This window comes from Anser brachyrhynchus (genome assembly GCF_964034855.1).
Source record: "Anser brachyrhynchus genome assembly, chromosome: 23".
Classification (NCBI taxonomy): Eukaryota; Metazoa; Chordata; class Aves; order Anseriformes; family Anatidae; genus Anser; species Anser brachyrhynchus.
In genome coordinates this window covers 2697781-2711861 of record NC_137716.1, presented here as the reverse complement: position 1 = coordinate 2711861, position 14081 = coordinate 2697781, and the positions used below count along the sequence as shown (strand labels likewise).

The 14081-nt window shown below is 71.2% G+C and overlaps 3 protein-coding genes across 4 annotated transcripts in view; 1 reads left to right on the top strand and 2 right to left on the bottom strand.

Moving 5' to 3' along the window:
• Positions 1–698: 698 nt before the first annotated feature.
• ATP5F1D (ATP synthase F1 subunit delta) lies at positions 699–3454 on the bottom strand. 2 transcript variants are annotated; one of them, XM_080565846.1, is made up of 6 exons: positions 3134–3454; positions 2863–3016; positions 2267–2355; positions 1651–1777; positions 1052–1095; positions 699–828 (listed from the first exon to the last, which is right to left on the bottom strand). In XM_080565846.1, exons 1-4 carry the CDS (start codon positions 3437–3439, stop codon positions 1655–1657), a joined length of 672 nt encoding a protein of 223 aa, XP_080421972.1. In that variant the 5' UTR covers positions 3440–3454; the 3' UTR covers positions 699–828; positions 1052–1095; positions 1651–1654. The 2 variants fall into 2 exon arrangements, with proteins under 2 accessions (XP_080421972.1, XP_080421973.1); XM_080565847.1 differs by lacking the exon at positions 1052–1095.
• Positions 3455–3882: 428 nt separating this feature from the next.
• CBARP (CACN subunit beta associated regulatory protein) lies at positions 3883–11242 on the top strand. The gene is made up of 10 exons (XM_080565824.1): positions 3883–4025; positions 5419–5498; positions 6086–6231; positions 6375–6436; positions 6701–6866; positions 6966–7140; positions 7305–7457; positions 7816–8023; positions 8102–8285; positions 8536–11242. Exons 2-10 carry the CDS (start codon positions 5451–5453, stop codon positions 9710–9712), a joined length of 2319 nt encoding a protein of 772 aa, XP_080421950.1. The 5' UTR covers positions 3883–4025; positions 5419–5450; the 3' UTR covers positions 9713–11242.
• Positions 10088–14081, bottom strand: part of STK11 (serine/threonine kinase 11) — a 39054-nt gene continuing 35060 nt past the window's right edge. The window contains exons 9-10 of the mRNA XM_080565832.1: positions 12805–13039; positions 10088–11651 (exon numbers count right to left, since the gene is read on the bottom strand). Of these exons, the coding sequence (XP_080421958.1) occupies positions 12831–13039 (209 nt within the window). The 3' untranslated portion in view covers positions 10088–11651; positions 12805–12830. The remainder of the gene's footprint in view (positions 11652–12804; positions 13040–14081) is intronic.

Here is a 14081-nt window from a genome sequence, read left to right as displayed (position 1 = left end):
GAGCTCGCTGCGGACAGGGGAGCAGCTCCGGGTTCCTCCCGGCACTGAGGACGCTGGGGCTGTGCTGGGAAGCCCCAAAGCAGCCGGCAGCTCCAGCAGAGCGTTGCCAGCACCCCCCCGCCCCGCCGCACAGGCTGAGGGAAGGCTCCCACCAAGCAGAGCATCTGCTTCCCTCTCGCACCGAGCCTGCCTCGGAGGGGCGGAGGGAGACTTCCCCCTGCTCCGCACGCCACCCGCGCGTGCAAACAGCCCGCAGCAGCGGGGAAACGGGGCAGAGCTGGGCAGCTGCTGTCCAGCTGCAGGAAGGACCGCGAAGGAACAGCAGGGCTGACGCGATTCCTGCGGCAGCGGAGCCGGGAGGCTGAGCGAAAACAGGGCGGGGGAGGCACAACAGGAAGCCTTTGGCAGAGACCTGCGCTGCCCTGCAGATGCCTCCTCCCGCGCTGCCCTAATCCTGCTGTCCAGGTGGATTACTGGCAGTGGAGGTGGCTGACAGCACAGGGAGGGAGCTATAAAATCTGCCTGATAAGCCCGGGGTGAAAATCTCCCATGGGAAGGCGCAGCAGAACCCCGAGCGGTGCTGGAGGTGCACCTCAGCACAGCGCCCGCACCCCGACTGACCCTGCCCCACGCTCCCAGCCGCCGGCGCAGCTCGAGCTGCAGTTTGACGCCTCAGAAGAAGGTGACGTGCCACAAGAGAGGATTGCATTTCCTTTTAATTGATCAGAGCGGTTTCTCCGCCTCCATTTGTCCCGCACCATCTGTACAAACGGGGAAGCCAGAACAAGTAGGACAGTCTGGGGTTTTTCTGCAGCGACAGTGGGATTCCTGCAACACACAGAGGCGGAGCTGGTTTTAACGCGGGGTGGGCTCAGCGGAGCAGGATCCTGACCCGAGGCCTCGCTCGCGTTGCTAAATGGCTGCAAGCAAACTCTCAGAGCTGACCCCAAGGGCCAAAGAGCAGAGGGAGCATAGATCGGGGAGACACGGGGGAGCTGCTGCCCTGCTGTACCTGCTCCGGAGAGAGGCCGTCTGAGGCTCCGTGACTCACCTGCCAGGCACAGCGCGCACGCTGCCGCGCAGAAAGCCTTCCAGCTGCCAGCACGTGGGAAGAAAAGAGATGAGGCAGAGTCTTAGCAGGGTACAGAGAAAATGGGCCACGAGGTAAGCAGCCTTGCCTCGCCTCCCCCGAGACAGAAGCTGTTTGTTTGCAGTGGAAGGGAGTGTACGCGGAGCAGAGGCCGCACCACTCCCTCCGGGGCCCCAGGCACGCAGGCTGCTCGCGCGGCCAGCCCCGGGCTGCCTGTCCCAGCGGGGACCTGGAGGCAGCGGCGAGGCCCCGCTCGTGACCGCAGGCTGCCGCCCGCTCCAGCGCCGCGGCACAGCACCGGGCCCTGCTGCCATCTAGCGGCCCCGGGACGGCTCCGAGCAGGGCCCCGCCGCCTCCCCTGGCGCTGACGGAGGGGCCGAGAGGGGCAGCCCTCGTGTCGCCGCTCCCGAAACGTGTCGCCGCTCCCGAAACGCCAGGCACAAGCCCTCAGGGCCCCCCACGCAGCCTGGCTACGGCCAGGGGAAGCTCCCCGTGGGCAGCAGGGAGCAAGGACTGAGAGCGGGTCTGGAAGTCTCAGCGAGGACGTAGGTGACGCTTACCAGATTACTCCAGGGCTTTTACAAGGGCTTCGTTGGCTTCTACTTTAATCTGAGCTTCTGCTTTAGCAGCTTCATCGGACGCGGCAGCCACCTCTGAAATGGCCTTCTCCAGGTTTGATTTTGCAGTCTGAACACGAGAGCACAAGGAATGTGTCACCCAGAGACCACCGCAGGGCGGGTGGCTGTCTCACAGCCCTCAAATCATCACCCCCCCCAACACGCTGCAGTCGTCAGTCCCACGCACGGGGCCCCACGCGGGCTGCAGGAGCCTGTTTACGTGCCGGGCTGGCAGCAGGCACCTTATCACCAGGCCCTGCTGTGGAAAAGCTGTTCCCGAGATGAAGAGGGGTGGGGAGGGGCCAGATCAGCATCTGTCTGAGGGCAGGGATGTGGCCTGGGGAAGGGTTCGCGACTGCACGGCTTCCTCCCCCTGCAGCCTGCCGGGGAGGAGCAGCCTTTGATCCCCATCGGTGGGCGCCGACGGGGAAGCTGGGGGTGAAGGCGCAGCCCCGGGTCCTGGTGCGCGCCTCGCAGCCACAGGAAGCTCCCGAGACGAGCGCCCCGCAGGAGAGAAGCGGGGAGCAAAACCTCCTGGCTGCGGGGACGCGGTACTCACGGCCAGGTCCAGCATGTCCATCGTCACCGCCTCCTCCGCCAGCACCTGCACCGTGGAGTCCGCGTTGACCGTGACGGAGCCGCTGCTCACTGCGAAGGCACAGCGGCGTCAGGCAGGGCTGCCGGGGGGGTCAGCGCGCAGGGCAGCTCTGGCGAGGCGACCATGGGGAGCCCCAAGCTCCCTTTGCCAAACCAAAACCTCAAAGCCCTCCCGTGACGTTCCCCAAGCCCCAAGGCAGCGTCAGCCTCGGGTTAGCTAGGAGAGAGGTAAAGCAGAGGAAGCTCTGCAAGGGAAAGGACATGGTGCCTGGGGACATGGTTTGGCACGGGATGGCGACGCTTAGACCAGATGATCCTGAAGGTCTTTTCCAAGCTTTTTTATGGTTCTACGATCCAGTGACCTCTGAGCAGAAGAAAACCCGAACCCCAAACAACCGCCTTGCGCCGAGCCCCCTCTTCTGCAGCGGACCTCGGCCCCCAGCCGGCCGTGCCTCCGCCAGCCGCTGGGCAGGGACCCCCGGAGCCAAATGGGGCCCTCCCGGCCCCGCGGCGCCCGGTGACAGCTCCCCCATCGCCGTCCCCGTCCCCGTCCCTCACCGAAGTACTTGGTGGCCGTCCCGTCCTCGCCGTACACCGTCACCACGCCGGGCTTGAGGACCTGCAGCGTGGGGACGTGGGCCGCCAGGATGCCGAAGGAGCCGGTGAGGGTGGGCACGTCCACCTGCTTCACGGCGGCGCCGTTGTAGAAAACCTGCGGGGAGAGAGCGGCCGGGATGGACGGGACGGGACGGGACGGGACGGGACCGGGCGGACACTGCGAGGTCACCGCGGCCCCGGGACCCGCCGCCCGCCGCCCTCCGCCTCCTACCTGCGTGGGGGAGGCGAAGGTGAAGGCCATGGCGGCCGGCCCGGCCGCGGGCTCCGCGTAGGAGCGGGCCCGGGGCGGCGGCAGCGCGGCGAGGCGCAGGAGGCGGCGGGCGCACAACATGGCGGCGGCGGCGGCGGCGGCGGGCACGGGCCGGGCCCGGCAAGGGCGAGCGGAGGGGGGGTGGCGCGGGGCACGCCGGGAGCTGTAGTCCTCCCCGCCGCCTCCCGGCCCGCCCCGCGCCGCGCGACTACACGGCCCGTGGGGCGCCGGGCGGGTGACGTCACGGGGCGGGCCGCTGGGGCGCATGGGAGATGTAGTTCTCCCGCGCGGTCCGCCCCCCCCCGGTGTTTATTTCTGGTGTTTATTGTAGGGTCGGAGTCGGTTTGGTGATGGGGGGGGGCGGTTGGGTGTATGCACCGGTCTGGGCTGTACTGGTGGGGGTGGGAGGGGCTGTGGTGTTTGGGGGGTGGGCAGGGGGCTGGGGGGGTAGGGGGCTGGGGGGGTAGGGGGCTATGGGGTCGGCAGGAGGCTATGGGGCGGGCAGGGCGCTATGGGGCAAGGGGCTGTAGGGCAGGGGACTATAGAGCTATAAGGCAGGCGGCTATAGGGCTGGGGACTGTAGGGCAGGGGGCTACAGGGCAGGCAGGACTGGGAGCGGGCAGGGGGACGGGGGCAGGTGGGGCTGTGGGGCAGGGGCTGCGGGCGGGGGCTGCGGGGCAGGGGCTGCGGGGCGGGCAGGGCCGGGGGCGGGCAGCGTGCCGGTGCGGGCAGGGCCGGGGCAGCCCCGTCCCCACGTGACGGCCGCGCCGCGCGGGGGCGGCCCCGGTTCATTCATAAATCCGGGGCCGCACCGAGCGCGGCGGCGGCGATGGAGCCCCGGCCCCGGCTCTAGGTGAGTGTCCGGCCCCGCCGCTATCGCGACAGACGGAGCCGGCGCGACAGAGGGGGGGGAGCCCGGCCCAGCCAAGCCCACCGCCCGCTGCGCTCGGGGCTCCCGGGGGCTCCGTCCCGCTGTCACCGGCGCTGCCCGCAGCCCCCCCCACCCCGGCTGCCCGCAGCCCCCTCCCCAGGCCGGGTGCAGCCCCCCGGGGGGGTCCCGGGGGGTGCCGCAGCCTCGGGGGAGGGGGGCAGCGGGGCAGGATCCGTCCCGCCCCCGCCCGGTGCCCCGCGGGGGGGGGGGCTCAGCCCTGCTCGGTGCCCCCGGGGGCCGGCGTGGGGACAGCCCGGGGGGGCCCGGCCGCGGCCCCCCCCCCGCCGCTGTCCAGACAATGGCCGGCCTGTTCCCGCCGGGTCGCCATGGAGACCGAATTCCTCCATGATGGGGGAACAGCGGGGGCATTCTTCACGCCCCCCCCCACGGGGCAGGGGGCGCCCAGCCGGGTCCCACCCGGGGGGGGCCGCCCCACGCGGGACCGCGGCCCCCCCCGCCCTCCACGGGCCCGGCCGGGGTCGTGGGGGGAGCCCCCGGGGGTCGCGGGGGGGGGAGGGCTGGGGGATGCCCGGGGCCGGTGCGGGCTCGGGGCTCTCCCCGCCCCCCGGTGCCCCGGTAACCCCTCCCCACGCTGCCCCCCCCCCCCCCCCGGCTCCATTCACATTTTTCCGTGCCCCGATTTTGGGCGGTTTTGCCGCGCCCCCCCCGCCCGGAGCACGCGGCTCCCCACGGCGACAGCATCCCCCGGGCCCCACGGACACGGCCCCACGGACACGGCCCCGCGGACCCTGCGGGGGGGCCCGGGGGGGGCCCAGCCCGGTTCCCGAAGGCCGCCGCTTTCCGTCCGTCCATCTGCCGGTCCGTCTGTCCGCCCGGCCCCGTTGCCTGGGGGGGGGGCTCGGCCCTTCCCGGCCCCTTCCCCTCCCCGGTGGGGCCCCGGTGCCCCCCCCCCGGTGGCGGAGCCGCTGCGGGGCTGACTCAGACCCCCCCCCCCCCCCCCAGCGCCGCCCCCCCGCCCACCCCCGCTCGTTGCGCGGGGGGCAGCGGCTGCGGGGGGGTCGGGGGGGGGGAGGCAGAGCCCGGGCAGGATCGGTCCCCTCCCGGTGTCCCCCCCAACCCCACCGCGGGGCCCGGCGGCCTCCCTCGGTGCCGGCCTCCATCCTCGCCCCGGCCTCCATCCGTGCTGACCACACCCTGCTCCATCCCTTCATCCCCGGCCCTCCCCTCCGGTCCCTCCCGGCAGCTCCGCACCGCGGTGCCGGGCAGGGCCCGGGGCCCGGCAGGAGCCCCCCCCCCGCCCCCCATCGTTCCGGTGCCCCCCATCCCAGCGGGGCCCCCCCCTTTTGTCTCGCAGCGGCCCAGGAGGCGCCCGGGCTGGCTCGGACCATGAGCGATGAGCCGACCCCCTGGGACAACGCGACCGAGAGCGCCACGGTGAGCGGCACGGCCTGGGGGGGCTGGGGGGGGGCTGGGGGGGGGCTTGTGGGGTCTGCGTGGGGCTGGGGGGCCGGGGACGGGGGTGGGAGCCGAGCCCAGGATGCGGCCGTAGGGACTGGGGTGGGATACGAGCCCGGGGTGCGGGGACAGGGAGAGTCAGGACGCGGCCACGGGGACAGGGACGGGGTCGGTGCGCGGGATGGGGGTGGCAGCGTCCCCCCGTCCCGCCGCCGTCACCCGCTCCCGGAGGTCGGCGGCGCCTCCCCGTGCCCCCTTCAGCCCCCGCAGACACCGAGCTCCGGGCTCGCAGCGCTGGGACGGGGGTGCCCAAAAAGCAGGGGCCGGGGTCCTGTCCCCGTTCCCGCTGGGCGCGGGGGCCGCTGGCGGCTCTGCCCCCCCCCCGGCTGCGGTTGCCTTGGTGAAGGCAGGTCCCCGCAGCCGGCAGCAGGCCCGGGGGCGGCGGGGGAGCGCGAGCATCTCGGGGGAGCAGCGCTCAGCACCAGCCTCGGGAGGGGCCCCCCCAGCCCAAAGCACGTGTTCGTGTCCCCCCCCCCCCCAAGCCCCCGGTGTCTCTCCCCGCGCAGGCGGTGCCCGGCGAGGTGTCCCCGCAGGATGGCTACGTGCTGCTCCTCGCCCTGCTCTCCATCTTCATCGGGGGCACCCTGGTCCTGCTCTCCGGCATCCTGATCATCTGCCGCCGCTGCTGCGAGGCCGACCGCCGGCACTCCAGGTCCGTGGGGACGGGTGGTGCCGCTGCCCCCGGGGCTCTGCGGCACCGCCAAGGGCCCCGCGCGAGGCCCCAGCGCCGTTCGCGGTGCCGGTACGGCTCCCCGCGGCGTGGGGCACCTCGCAGCATCCTCTCCCCCCCCGCAGGGCCAGCGATGACCCCGAGAAAACCAACACCAGCTACCTGGACGACTCGCAGCCGGCCCAGGGTGAGCGCTGCGCTGGGGCTGGGGGTGCTGCTGCCGCCCATCGCCCACCCGTGGCACCGGCTGCTCCTGGGGGGGGGGGCACAGCGGGTCCTGCTCACGGCGCAGTGCCCCGGTGCTGGGGCAGGGCTGGCAGCGCACCCCCTGCACCCCCCAGCCGCTGTCCCAGCAGGGCAGCGAGTTTGCCCGGCCTCAGCTGGGAAGCCAGCATGCCCCACAGAGGGGGGGGCTGGTGGCTCTGACTCCCCCCCCCACTCCTCTCCGCAGACATCACCATCAAAGTGGAGGACCCCGACTGCCTCTCGTCCTCCAGCTACCGGGATGTGGAGACCGAGCGGTTCCTGTCCTCCAGCTCCTCCACCGCCCGCCGCGTCTCCTTCAACGAGGCCGCGCTCTACGACCAGGGCAAGAAGACCCAGGAGAAGGGGAGGAGGTGAAGGGCCGGGCGGGGGGGGGGTCTGCAGGGGGGGGGGGTGGGGGGGGGGGGGCAGGCAGGGGGCTGGGGCCGCCCCCTGACCCGGCGTGCCCGCAGGTACACGCTGACGGAGGGGGACTTCCACCACCTGAAGAACGCCCGCCTGACCCACCTGCACCTCCCGCCGCCCGCCCTCAAGATCGTCACCATCCACGAGTGCGAGTCCAGCGAGAACAGCCTGGCCATGACCCCCCGCCTGCCCCCCCCCAAGCCCGGCCTCGCCATCTTCCAGGTGAGCCCCCTGGGGACCGGGGCGGGGGGGGGGGGCGGCACAGGGACCGGGCATCGCGCTGGGATGCAGCTGGGGGGAGTGGAAGGGACGCAGGGGTGGGTGCTGTGGGGTGCAGCGGACCCCGACCCCGGTGCAAAGCCCCCTGAGCGAGCTGTGCCCCCCAGCCCCCCGCGGGGGCCCTGCCGCAGCCGGCGCTGCCCAGCCACGCCGTGTGCCCCAGCTCGGCGCTGCCCGGGGACACCTACAACTCCACCGTGGACACCAGCTTCGCCGAGGCCAGCCCCTCCGCCTCCTCCGACTCTGGGGAGGGACCCTCGGTGAGTGCGGGGTGGGGGCCGGGGGCTGGGGCGGGCAGGGGCAGGGGCAGGGGCTCAGCGGGCTCAGCACCGTCCTGCTCCCCCCAGTCTGACAGCACGGGGATGGCCCCATGCCTGGAGGCGCTGCTGGGCCCCCCTGCTCTGTGCTTTTAGGATTGGTGGGGGGGCATCCAGCTAGAAATAGGCTCTGCCCCCCCTGCCCTGTCTCCATCCCCTGCCCCAGGGGCCATTTGTGCATCGCGCAGCCGAGCTGCAGGAGGAGGACAAAGGAGCGGGGCCGGGGGGGGCTGGGGGGGCCGTGCCTGGCTGCACCCAGAGCCGGCACTCACAGCCCCCCCCCCCCCCCCAATGCCCCCAGTTTGCCGCAGCACCCAGGAGTGGGAAGGGGGCTGGCGGGGGCAGTGCCAGCCCCGGGGACGCCCCCCCAGCCCCCCCCCAGGGCACCGTCCTGCAGTTCTTCACCCGCCTGCGCCGCCACGCCAGCCTGGACGGGGCCAGCCCCTACTTCAAGATCAAGAAGTGGAAGCTGGAGAGCACCCAGCGGGCGTCCAGCCTGGACACGAGAGGTGGGAGCTGGGGGGCGGCGGGGGAACCCCCCCGCAGGGATGCGACCGTGCCCCCACCCCTGCCCTGCGCCCCCCCAGGGTCCCCCAAGCGGCGCCAGTTCCAGCGGCAGCGGGCGGCGAGCGAGAGCATGGACCAGGAGGACCGGGACCCTCACCAGACCGACATCATCCAGTACATCGCCCGCACCGACGACGTCGCCTTCCACCCCGCGGGCGGCCCCTTCCTGCCCTCCCCCGCCAGCCCCCCACCCTCTCTCGGCAGGTATTTTTCAGTAGATAGAGGGGACGGGGCGGGTGCATGGGGGTCCCCTGCCTTCGGGGGGGGGGCGGCGGGGCCTGGGGTGATGGGAGCTGGGGCGAGGGGCACGGGGTGTGGGCAGGGGGCCTGGGGACCACACGGCACCGAGGTGCTGCCACCAAGCCCGCGGGTGCTGAGCTGGTGCCTCCCCTGCGTGCGGGGCTGTCCCTGTCCCCGTCCCCGTCCCTGCCGTGACGCCCGGTGGTGCCCGCAGGCTAGAGCCGGGTGAGGGGGGCGCGAGCGAGGCCGGTGCCCCGGAGCAGCCCAGCGCCTACCACGACATCTGGAGCCTGCGCGCCTCGCTGGAGCTGTACGCCTCCTCCGAGCGGAGCAACGACCAGGACTCGGTGCGCAGTGACGGCGGGGACAGCATCTCCTCCGCCGGCGGCGTGGCCCCCTGCCCCTCCTCCTCCCTGGACGAGGCCGAAGGCCCCGAGGAGAAGCTCTGGGGTCGGCCCAAGCAGGAGGAGTCGGAGCCCGGCACGCGCAAGCTGCTGCAGATGGACAGCGGCTACGCCTCCATCGAGGCGCCCAGCCGGGGGGGCGAGGAGGGGCACCCCAAGGACCAGACGGCCTCGGAGAAGCGCATTTGCTTCACCAGTGCGGGGCGGAAAGGCACCATCTTCGAGAGCTTCGAGGGCCGGGAGCCGGAGGAGGAGGAGGAGGAGGAAGAAGAGGAGGAGGAGGAGGAGGAAGACGAGGGGAGCGCAGCCCGGGGCGCGGTGGGCGGGGGTCCCCTCCGTCCCCACAGCCCCCTGGCCTGGTCCCCGTACGGGCAGATGTTGGCGGGGCGGGAGGCGCCGCCCCGGCGGGACTACAGCATCGACGAGAAGACGGACGCGCTCTTCAACGCCTTCGTGCGCCACGACCCGCAGTTCGACGAGTCGCCGCTGCGGGGGAAGCACCGCTCGCGCGCCCACCTGCGCAAGCAGTGGCAGCATGCCAAGCAGTACAGCGACCCCGGCGTGCGCTACCCCGCGCTGGAGCGGCACCGCACGCCCCTGCGCCGCGGGGACAGCGCCAACTACCCCCTGGACGCCCGCTTCCACAGCCCCCTGCCCCGCATCGTCAGCGCCGGCGACGAGGAGGCGGCGGAGGCGGCCGAGGGGGGCCCCAGCGCCTCGCCGCTGCCCGACCCCGAGATCCAGGTGATCGTGGAGGAGCCCGGCGAGGCGGCCCCCGAGCCCAAGGCCAGCCCCGAGCCCGGCGGGGACGACTGCCCCGGCCCCGGGCAGTGCCTGGGGCTGGGCCCCGGCTCGGAGCTGATGGACAAAATCACCGGCGGCCTCGAGGAGCGGCTCTACGGCCACCTGAGGAAGGCGGCCGAGAGCACGGAGCGCGCGGTGGCCGTGGCGGCCAGCGACGCCCCCCCCGACCACAGCCCCGTCTAAGCCCGGCACCGAGGGGGCAGAGACCCCGGCAAGGGGCGCGGGGGGAGCAGCCGGTGCGCGGCACGCGGGGCGCCACGGGACGGGCGGCCCCGGCGCGGGGAAGGCCAGGCGGGCGCGTGGGGGCCCCTGGCCGTGCCCACCCCGCCGCGGGGGGCCGGCAGCGCGGGGTGGCCGAGCCCCGGTGCTCGCGGGAGCGAGGAGCCGCCGGGCCCTGGGTGCCGGCAGGGCGCAGAGGTGGAGCAGGGCGCGTGCCAGGAGGCTGGCGCCGAGGGACTTTGCTAATAAAACCCCCGAACCGAGCTGAGGCCTACTCCTTACCTCGCAGCAGGGCTGTGTAGCAGCTACGCTCTCCCCTCTCGCTGTTTTTTGGGTTTGTTTTTGTTTTTTAACAAGCAATAAGGCCGCTCCGTCAGCTGGGGACTGTTCTCGCACGGGAGCCGTCATTTGGGGAGCAGGGATCGTGCCCGCGAGCAGCCCCGGCACCGCGGGGAGCCTGGGGCCTGAACTGGAAGCGGGGCCTGGGGCTGCTGTGCCGGCGCAGGAGGATGCTGGGGGGGGGCCTGTGCATCCCCTGGGGGGGCCCAGGCAAGCTGTGGCCCCCAGAGCAGCAGCATCTTGGGGGCTGGGGAGGCTGGAGCCCCCTGGGGCCACCCTTTGCCTGTCCCCGGTGCTGTCCCTTCCCAGCACACGGTGATGAGACGGGGGGGGGGGGGGGGGGCGGGCTGGCACGTGCCATGGGTGACCCCCCCCGCCCCCCCCGGGGCTCAGCGCACTCAGAGGTTATTTATTGATTTTTACGGAGGTGGATGCTGCTGCTCCTGGGTTAGCTTTTTATTGTGTTTGGTTTGTTTTTAATTTATTTATGTTTCAATGGATGGGTGAAAAAAAAAAAAAGAGAAAAAAGCCCAAGCTGTGTTACGGGGGGGGCTCGGCAGCGGGGCGGGACGGGGCACAGCCGAGGGCCCCCCCTCAGCACCGCGGTCCTGCCCCGCGCCCCCTCCGTGGCACCCCCATTGCATGCGAGTAAAGAGGCCGGGTCCCTCCTTCCCCTCTGCAAGTCTCTGTCCAAAGCACTGACCCCGACTACAACTCAGCGTTTTTAAGTCTATGAACAAAGGAGGAAAAAAAGAACAACAACAACAAAGCTGTGACTTCTCCGAGCTTGGTTCTCGCCTTCCTGCCCCCGCCGGGCCGTTTCCTCCCCTGCTCGCCCACCGCAGCTCCGGGCAGGGCGCGTTTCCCCGGCACCCGCCTGCGGCAGGAGGAAGGACATCGTGAAACCCACCTCTCTGTTTTCACTTTATTTCTTTTTCTTTAAAAAAAAAAAAAAAAAAGGAAAAAAAAATACGCTGAACGCACCCATTCCCTTTTCCGAGCCCTTTTACAGCATGCAGGTTTAATAGAGTTTTGCTTTGTCTTAATACCTGTTTTTTTTTTTTTTTTCCTCATCTGGTTTATTTTAAACACATCACGATGTGTAGGAATCTCTAAATATACCGCAAATATAAACAAAAAAAAAAAAGAGGAAAATATATAATATATAACAGTAGTCTAAAACATAAAGTGCACGGCAATGGCTTTGCACGACTTCTACACAGCCAGGGCGGGGAGAGGGGCGCAGGTCCCCCCGCCCCCCGGCCCCGTCCCACCCTTCCCATCGCAAAATTAAAAACAGAATCAGTGTCTTGATTGGCAAAGAGTGATTGGGGCGGGGGGGCAGCATCTTCGCAGCCGGAGGTTTCTCCGTCCGGGGTGGTCGGGGAGGGGGTCTCGCCCCATCAGCTCCTGGCGCTGTCCGTAGCGGGGGGGCCGCGGGGAGGGTGGGGGCGTTTTCCTCGGTCGGTTTCCTTGGTTTTTGGGTCGCAAGCACAGTCCGCTCCCAGGAGAGACGCCGAGGTGGGCGAGGACGCAGGGCACGGGCGGCCCAGGCCCTGGGACGCTGCGTGGAGGAGAAACAAGAGGAGGTTGGGGAGGGCAGCGGGGCCCGAACCCAGCTCTGCCCCTGCAGCGACCGCGGGCACCTTGGGGACCCCCCCAGCCCCTGGCGGTGGGGTGCGAGCAGCCCCGGGGCTGGGGAGGGGGCGAGCACTTGCCCAACCCTTCGGTGGGGGAGCCCCAGACCCGGCCCCGAAGCCGGGAAGGGAAATGGAGAGGAGGAAGCGGAGACCTCGGGTGGCGTCCCCGCGGGATGGCACCACGGGAAGGGCAGCGCCGGGAGCAGGCGGCCGCGACCCTGCCCGTCCCTGCGATTCACCCGGGAGGGAAGCGGAGGCGATGACCTGAGCGGGCTTCTTGGGACCCCCAAAGCCACCCCGAGCCGAGCCCCCCCACGGGCTGTGGTCACCGAGCGGGAAGGGGCGCGAGGAGCAGCAGCTCCCCGGGGAGACCCGGAGCCGAGGCATTTGCCGGCAGCGCAGTAACTCCCCGCGCAGGTGACTCACTCCCCGCCATGAATTAAAGATGAAAGCTGCCACCCGGGCTGAGCGCGGGTCTGACAGCTGCAGGGGGAGGAACGGGCTTTTATTTCTGGCTTTTTTTCACACCACAAAGCTGGTCGTGATCCAAACAGATAACAGAGCCTCAGCCCCACGGAGCGCCGGTGACGAGCGCAAGCGTGAGGACGGGGGTGGATGAGCGCTGAGCGTGAGTCATCGCTGGCTCACTTATGAATGAGGGGTGGGAAGAAGGGGACAGGGCTGCAGAGCGGAGGAACGAGCCGGAAAAAGGAGGGGGGGGAGCACGGAGGGCTCTCGGCTTCCCTGGGCGCCCGAGCAGGGGGAGGACGGGGCTTGGGCACGGCCGGTGCAGCCCCGGGGCTGAGCTGGGCACCTCCCGGCCCTGGGGGGACCCCTGGGAGCCCCCCCAGGAGGCTCTGCCCCTCGCTCAGCACCCCCCTGCGGCCTGGGGTCTTCGCTCCCCGCAGGCAGGAGGGCGGCGACGCCGGGAACAGCGCAGGGGAGAACGTGGGGGGCTCTGGTACTGAGGAGAGGGGCGCCCCCAGACCTCCCCCCCTCACCCCAGCCGGGGCCACAAACCCCACCCCGTGCACGCCCCCGGGGGCACCCTCGGGCGCCCACCCACCGCGGCCGTACCTGTGCGGGGCGCGGGCGCTCCCGGCTCACTGCTGCTTGCAGGTGGAGAGCTTGCGGATCTTGCTGCTGGCCGAGCAGGCCTTGCGCGAGGGGTTGGAAGAGGCGCTGGCCCGCCGCTCTGCCTTGGACTTGGCGCTCAGCTGCCCCGGCTCCGTCCCGTTCATGCAGACGGCCTTGGGCAGCGCCCGGCCGCGGCTCTGCCCGTTCTGCCCGGCCTCCTCCTCAGGCACCTGTCCTGCAAGGGGAGCCAGGCGTCAGCCCCGCAGCCGCCTTCCCCCCCCGCCCCCCCAGCGGGGCATCGCCTCTGCTCGGCCCCGCGCCTCCCGTCGCCGGAAGCCGAGCCAGGGCTGGCTTCAGAGCCCTCGAGGACCGCAGGAGGCACAGCCCCGAGACCTCACCTCCCTCCCAGGCGCACGAGCGAGGGCTGCCTCTGCCCCGTCTCTCTGCCACGCAGCGGCTGGCGGTGCACGAGAAACCAGAGGCAACGACCGAGGGCCGCGGGCATGGCCGGCGCAGGCCCCCAAGGCAGGGGAACCCCATGCCCCCAGCCCCAGCGGCTGCTCTCCTCTCCCCTCGGTGGCCTTCTCCCTAGAGGGGACAAGTCCCAGCCCCGTGCACCCCCCCGCAGGGCTCCCAGGGGCTTAGCGGGGCTGTAGGGCACCGACCTGGCTTTGACGCCGCACCGAATGATCGGCGTCACCCCCAGAGGTGCACGACCACCCTGAACGGCACGCAGGAGCTCAGGCACCCCCCCAGGAGCTCAGGCACACCCCGGCCCCTGGAGGGGATGTCCAGCAGGAGCACGGCTCGCGCTCCACCTGCTCGGAGCAGCCCCGTTGTCCCCCCGTTGTCCCCCCTGCAGGAGCAGCTCGGTGCGACTCAGCACGGCGGCTGCGGAGCCATTTCCCGAGGGATCCGCCTGCCACCGCGGCTGGACAGGGCTCAGGTCACAGCCCCGGGGTCAGGGAGCGACACAGGACCCCCCCAGCACAGCCCTGGCTGGAGCAGGAGGGGATGAGGGGGACAAGGGGATGCCACTGCGCGCATCGCCCCCCGCTCCCCACGGCACCGCTGCGCGTCCCCCGGATGGGCCGATGGAAGGATTGGGACTGATGGAAGGAGGATGGGGGCTGCTGGAAGGATCCGTCAGGTTCCCAGCTCCCCCCACCGGATCCAGCCGAGGCAATTTCCTTCCAGCAGGAACGTCACGCTCCAGGGCCCTTCAGTTATGACTCAGAGGGCTGAGTGGAAGCGAAGGCTGTAAGACGATTATGTAT